This window comes from Pyxicephalus adspersus, chromosome 3 (assembly GCF_032062135.1).
Source record: "Pyxicephalus adspersus chromosome 3, UCB_Pads_2.0, whole genome shotgun sequence".
Classification (NCBI taxonomy): Eukaryota; Metazoa; Chordata; class Amphibia; order Anura; family Pyxicephalidae; genus Pyxicephalus; species Pyxicephalus adspersus.
The window spans coordinates 104,025,367-104,032,813 of record NC_092860.1 but is presented as its reverse complement, the minus strand read 5'-3'; the positions used below and the strand labels follow the sequence as shown (position 1 = coordinate 104,032,813).

At 37.3% G+C, this 7,447-nt stretch overlaps 1 protein-coding gene across 1 annotated transcript in view; it reads left to right on the top strand.

The window, feature by feature from the left end:
• Nucleotides 1-6,289, top strand: part of ANAPC10 (anaphase promoting complex subunit 10) — a 36,656-nt gene extending 30,367 nt beyond the window's left edge. Inside the window, exon 6 of the mRNA XM_072405881.1 lies at nucleotides 5,667-6,289. Coding sequence (XP_072261982.1) covers nucleotides 5,667-5,897 — 231 coding nt within the window. The 3' untranslated portion in view covers nucleotides 5,898-6,289. The remainder of the gene's footprint in view (nucleotides 1-5,666) is intronic.
• The last annotated feature ends 1,158 nt before the right edge of the window (nucleotides 6,290-7,447 follow it).

Here is a 7,447-nt window from a genome sequence, read left to right as displayed (position 1 = left end):
CCAAAAACAGCCGGGTGGGTGCTGAAAAGTGCCAGGCGGTGCGCCCAGCTAAAAGGGCCTGGGGAGAACCCTGTGTGTGTGTGTGTATGTATGTATGTATATATATATATATATATAATCTCATAAAACTTAAAATGTATATTACTAAAAATTTTCTAATAAATTACCTAATTACTCTCTGCTGAGTAATAATTTCCTATTCCTAATACAATCACTGTAATACCTCATTGGAGGGAGAAGGGCTTGCATGCCCAAATGACTACTAGAGCCACTGCTGACAGGGATAACCAAACTAAATAGGTCATAATATACTAAACAATACTGTAACCTAGATCGATCTATGTTCAAGCAAGTTAATCTGATCAGAAAATCAATTATTATGTTTTGTCTTTTTTTAGTGTCTCCTTTCCAGGCCCTAACAAAAAGCACTCTCCTTTACAATTTTCATATTGCTATATTGCTGTTTTTCCCACTCTTTGTCCTATTAAAACAGTGGTCACCAACCTTTTGGACGTCGCTGACCACTAAATGCACGGACTTTGGACCGCACTTGCGCAGGGAGACGTGTTTTACTCAAAAGGAAAGAAACGTCCCCCAGAGTGACATCATGATGCCAGAACCCTCCCACTCTCCCATCCCAGGTCTGAGGGAGAGTGGGTGAGTTGTGTCCAGAGACATAACCCACCCACTACCCTGAGCCTGTGATGTTTCCTGGAGACATGGTTTGCGACTCTGGCTGGTGGGCCCCCCCCCCCCCCCCAAGCGAGGTCCTTATCCTGACCTTGCTGGTGGGTGCACCAGCCAAGGCCGCGGACCACCTGTCAGACGACCAGGCGTTGGGGACCACTGCATTAAGAAGCTTTCCCTCCATTTTTGTCTGAGAACACATAGTAAGTGCCATTTACTAAAATGAGCAAGGGCATAACAATACTAGGTTCTCTGTACACTATGTTTGCATATAATGTACGTGCGTCAATTTGTGGAACAGTGCGGAGCAAACAGGTGAATAGTTATATCGGTATTCATCCTGAAGTTATTCTGAGATAAGCTGGCCATATTGAGGATCGGTAACCTGTTGCAAAAATTTCAAATAGATACCAGGAGCTGCCTTTTTCTTTTGCTCTTGACAGCTTTTGTTCTTCTAGGTAATAACTAAAATGTTTTCTACTTCATAGGATCACCGAGCTGTGTGTTTAAGAATCTATCCGTACCACAAAATAATTAGGCATTTTAATTTTGTGACTGGGCACATGTGGGAGATAAAATATCTTTTAGTGTACAACAAGAAGGAACTTTATATAGATACTTGGTGCCTTTTAAAGCATGATATGTAGTCCCTGTTATGCTGGTAGATGATTTCAACTTACTTTGTAACGCCTCCCCTAGTTCAGTACAGTTTTAAACTGCTATACTAGCAAACATTAATATGACTTTCTCTCTTTACTTTTGCTAAACCTTTTCTTATATATTAAAAAATATATTAAAGTATTACATTATTTTCTATAACACCATTGGTCAACTAGAGTAATTCCCACCACCAACAGCTATGACATAAGAAGTAAAAAAAAAAGCCACCTACAAACCTTTAGATCCTTTTCTTGCTAAGTGTTCTATACAAATCTATTAGTGGAGTTGGAATTATATCTTTTTTCTAGGTAGAGTTCTACTCTTCTTAATTTCAAGTTGCTCCTGATCAGTGTATAGTAATATTGTGCTATGTTGTATTCATGATCATGTGTCTGTTTCTCTTGATGTTTTGCTGAGTGTTGCCTTAGACAGATGTAGTAAAATTCAAGTAAATTACCCATGCAGTCTAAACACAACATTAAAAAAAAAGTCTCAAGTAGGTTTCTTGTTCACAGCCAAGCTCAGGGGATTAATGCCAATAGATATTTTATTTAACCATAAACAATAATTCAGGTTCTGTTGCTTGACACTTTACACATATGCAGCAACATTTTACCATGAGGATATCTTCAAAGTGTCTGCAGACGCTTCATGTATCATTGTGTGTGGATCTGAGCATGCGTAATGAACGAACGTTCGTTCACTTTCCTGTCGTGCACATAGTTCCTCTATCGCTCAAACGATCGTATCTATTTTGTGTACAATATCTACGAACGATCGTGTCATTATCTCTATGTGCAGGATCGGTGCTATACGATCGTTCGTAGATCTCGTGCAGGATCGTTCGTCGTTCGTTTTCCAACGATAATAATTGGAAGTGTGTACGTAGCTTTAGTGTCTCAGTTTTCTTTCATTTCTAATCAAGACTAAAATGTTATGTGGAACACAATTGATTCCTGTATGCAATCTACATCTCTTCGTTTTTGTATATTTAGCCAAGTCCTTGGTCTTGAAAGTTTTTTAAGCTTTAACCTTTATTCATTTTTAGTTTGTTTTTTGGTATACATTTTTTTTTTCATGGAGAGCATGTTTACTTCTGCCACCAATCTTGTTCAGTCCATGCTGCACCTCTTTCTTAGCTTTACCTTTTCGCTGGCTTTTTCAAGTGAAAATCAAAGCTTGTGATCTAACGTTAGGAGCTGCCAAAGATGCAGAAGTCATCTCCTTACATGGTGGTCTTAATGTCTCATAACTGTTTTGCAGCTATAAAAGCGCTTTCTTCCTACAATTGACTCTTTCAGTGGAATCTATTCTGCTTGTTTTTGTTTGGGTTTTTCCTTAAAGCGTCTCTTGTAGGGGCTATCCTTTTAATTTGCTTGGAACTGTGGAAGTTTCTTTTGGACCAAGCATCATCTCCCTTTTTGGAACTACTGCCTCATTTTCTACAAGTTTGTCTTCTTCCTACATAAAAAAGAAGTGGCAGTGAGCCAGATTGTAACACTTTACGTGTTGACAGGTACAGTGCTGTGGCTTAGCCATCATATCTGTTAAAGGACAAGTGACTATAGATTTGAGAGCAACTTTTTTTTTTCTCTGCATGACATTTATTATTGAGGACCTTCCAGACAGGAAAATATGCATGCTGATCTTCTGGCAAATTGCTTCAATTTTCCTTACCCTTTTTTTCTGTGATATTTCCACATGGAGATACTTTTTCGTTTAGCCAAGTCTTTCATGCCCTATTACACTTTTACCTTATGTTTAGATTTTATTTTTGTATGTAACATGAAGTATCTAACCCAAAGCATATATATGCAATGCCTGTATTCTGTGGGATTTTCTGTGCAATAAAATTAGCTCTGCTTTCTTCCAGTGTACACCCTGCTTACAAATGTAATGCCTAGCAAAGAAAAAAAAAAAACGAGCTTCATTAAAATAAGTCTGACATTCCTGCAGCAATATTAAGTTAGCAGCTGCTCTTACACTTGCTTTGTTAAATTAAAGTGTTTTTTCTGTCTTGCCCATTTTTAATAATAATTTTAAAGGCTACTTAGAAAGGCTCCTAACCACTCTGATGTCACTATAAGGATTTTTTGTTAACTTAAATTTTCTATCAAAACCATAGCAAAGGAAATGTTAAAGGTGTAAAACTATTTGTGTCGTATTGATCGTAATGCTCCTCTCTGTCATCTGAATTCTGATGTACAGGGAGGTACAAAAGTACAAACACAAATATATTTTAAATATTAACTCAATCTAAGTACTACGTACACACATCAGATTCTCATCCAGTATTAGCCTTAGGACTGGTATCGGACGGGAATCTGGCGTGTGTACAGCGCTCGTCCAACGTCGTTCATGGATCCATCCTGGTGAATCAGTGGACATCGAACGATCGTAATACAAGTGAAGGGGAGAGAGCGCAGCGGGTTGCTGCTCCGACGCCCCCCCTTCCCTCCAAAGAGCAGAACGGTGCTGTATGTACATCGCCCGTTGAGTCGTTTGTCGTTGAAAAGGATCATGAAAGACCTTTCTAATGACAACTATTGAACGTGTGTACGTAGTCTTTTTATAGGGGGTCTTTGTTGATAGATTCATGTTAACTTCAGAACTATAAAGCAGGTTAAAGCATCTTAGGAGGTCAAATGCACCTGTCAATGCACCTCAAATCAAGCTATATATGCCTTGTAACACCAAGCCTTTTGACACAGACCTTTATTCTAATGCTTCAAATGTGCCATAGTAAGGCAGACTTCACATGACTATAAAGTGCCTTAATTGATGAGCTTTTGTTCGTTTTAAATGGTTTATATTTACCTACAAGTCTTTGGGAATGCAAAACTTTTATCCAGTAAGGCAAGTGCCAGTCAGAAGGCAGTTGAATGCAGGTAAAATGACCCTAGTAAGTTCTAAATTTAGTAGTCTTTCAAACTAATGTCAAACATTTGCCAAGAAAAGATCCAGTAGTCTGTATTATGACCTTATCAATACATATAGCCAAAGGGAAACCTTATAGTTAGTTCCATAGTGTGTAGGCAGACATATTTTACCTGTCTTCATCTTCAACAGCAGCATAAACTGCTCACACCCCAGTGGCAAGGGGCTTTCTGCCACCCATGTAGAAGATTTGTGTCTCTGCAGCATTGTCAAATTAAATAACTTTTACGAAGAATCAATTCACTGCTTACATCAGGGCTTGGAGCTTTACCAATATAGGGTGTAATTAAATCTTTGTATAGTAAACTATCAAACTATTTCACCAGCCATGATCGGACTGCATTGTACAGTGAAGCACAGAAATAAATGACACCAATATTGACATCAATAGATTGAAAATCGTGTATGTAAAAAAACTTATCACTGACTAATTGTCATTAGCATGTTGATGGGGTGGAAAGGAGGAGCCAGGGAACAGAAAATATTCAGAATAAACTTTACCTTTAATAGCCACACCAGCCTATGGAGGTTATTGATGCAATAAGTCCATCAGTTTTCAAAGCAGGGCATTCTGGTAAGTATTACTGTAGACACCAAATGCTCTGACACCCTTCTCCCAAACTATTGGATTAGTCCCTTTTACAAGTGAATCATTCTACCTCTTTAAAATTTAGCTTTGTGTTTACTCTGGGTTGGTTTATTGGTGTTGGTTTATTTTTTAACCCAGTATTCTTCCTGTTAAATACCGATGCTACTTTAAGGTAAAAAAAACGTAAAACTATCTAAGTCATTTCCTGTACTATGAAGAGGTAAAATATTTACATCCCTGCTATAAAGCAAAATCAAACACCCTGCAGTCTGAAATCCTAGATGGCAGTGGCAAAGCTCATACACAGAATATTTTTTGTTTTCTTTTTAGAATGTTAAATAAATCTTGGGATAGCTGCTTGTATTGTTGACTTGTAGAGCTTCAAAATTCGACAGCATGCAGTAATTGGATAAAATGCACATGCAGGTCACAGTACAGGAACTTCATTCCGCATATAGGTAGGTATGCGAGGCAGTTACTGTTAAAGTATAAGGCATCCAATTTTTTAAAGTAAAACTGTAATAAATTATTAATACAAATAATGTATTTGTGGTACTGAATATGATAACAATAAAATGCTCATATATATTACAATGATGCAACCAAAATGTAAAATAAAAACAAGGAGAGAGAGAAACCAAGGGCCACCTGTGTTGAGATTTATTTACTGTTACAACTGTTTTGACATTTAAAAGCTTTGGGGGTTTGGACTCTTTTTTTTTTTTTTTGCCTATTTACTAAAATATGTGTATTATAATGTTTCTTGATTGCCAAAATTTGCTTAATTTTGCAGCAACTTGAACTGGTTGAGCCCAGCGGCTGGATACACATCCCTCTAACTGATGCTCATAAAAAGCCTATCCGAACCTTTATGATTCAGATAGCAGTGTTGGCAAATCATCAGAATGGGAGAGACACTCACATGCGACAGATTAAAGTCTTCACACCAGTGGAAGAAAGTTCTATTGGCAAGTTCCCCAGATGCACCACTATTGATTTCATGATGCATCGTTTCATCAGGTGATCTAACCACGATCCAATAAACGGCTAACCATAACATTGCTACATAGAAACGCTTTTATTTTCTTTTATTGATGTTGACAAAATGTATAATTTTATTACCTGAAACAGGTCATATCTTTTTAATTTAGTTTTAGTATATTTGGGGAAAAGTTCCAGCTCATTTCCTTGCTGTTCACTGGTTTATTGATTGCAGTGTTCATATTTTTTTAACAATTTTACAAATTTGTACTACTGCTATTAAACATAAAAAAAAAATGATGCCGTATTTTTTCTGAGATGTGTACATTGCGCCAAAAGTGTTCTTTTTGCCAAAAGCATGACAACTTTTACTTTTGCTTTTATTTTGTATATTTCTTTTTCATAATAAAATATATAGTATTTTTTGGGTATCTATTCACTCTGCCATCATAAATCATATATGGACCTATTTAAAAATATATGCTTTTATACCAAGGGTATTAGGAGTGTGAATTGAATGAATAAATTAAGGAACCTCATCTAAAATCAAATAAATTTAAAAAATATCGCTAATGGAAAAAACTGCTTTTATATGTACCAAACAAACACTATTTTGGTATCCATGGTGACTCATTGCAGCTTGACGCCAGATTTTTAGTATCTTGACAGCTATTGATTCACTGCAGAGCCTTAACCCACATATGTGAGGTGGTTATTACCTAATTATGATGTAATTTGATGTCAGAATGCTTTGTTTTACTTCTCATCTACCAGTATGGTTTAAGTAAGAAGACATCTATGAGGCCATCTTCCACCCACATGCTGTCTTCAGACACAGCTCCTTAAAGTCTATGGGACCAACTGCTCAGTTGTGGTCTGAAGGAAGAAAAAAAGGATCAAACCTGTAAATTGCAGCTTTAGGCATAGTTGGATTGATCGATCTTAGGAGTGTAAGGCAAAAAGGGTACAACTTCTGGTATTTACCCTTTAATACCTATATCCTTGCAACTCCTTCACTTTTTGTCCAGTTTTTATTGTACCACTATTTAGGAATAGTGCGGTGTGAGTATGGCACTGGAGAATGGCAGTGGGGCACTGCCCTAAAAGATACTTCTCACTTGCCTGTTCTTTATACGTGGTCTTTACCTCGCCTCTGTGTCTTGCAGTGATGTAGGGGTTGGCATCAGAAATCACAGAACTCAGGCATTCAACACATGTGGAATGTGATGGATGTGAAATTGCTCTAGGCAGCTTTGCAAAACAACAGCGTGGCAGAATTAGTTTAAGGTTTGCTCTTATGGACCGGTAATGATTGGGTACCTGAGCACCAGTGCACTTCATTTTTTTAATATCGAAGCACATTTATTCTTTTTTATTCCTTGTTGGGTTGTATTTTGTTCACAACATCTGATCTAAAATTGATCCTGAGAAACACACAGGAAACAGTGGCTGAAGAATTTAATCTGGACTTTGTTTTTTAAGTGTTAATAGATATGTAAGGTTTACATGACCGCAAGAGGCCCCTGGTAATTCTGATGAAGAGGATGAAGAGAAGAAAATCAAGGGCCACCTGTGTTGAGAAAATATGTACTC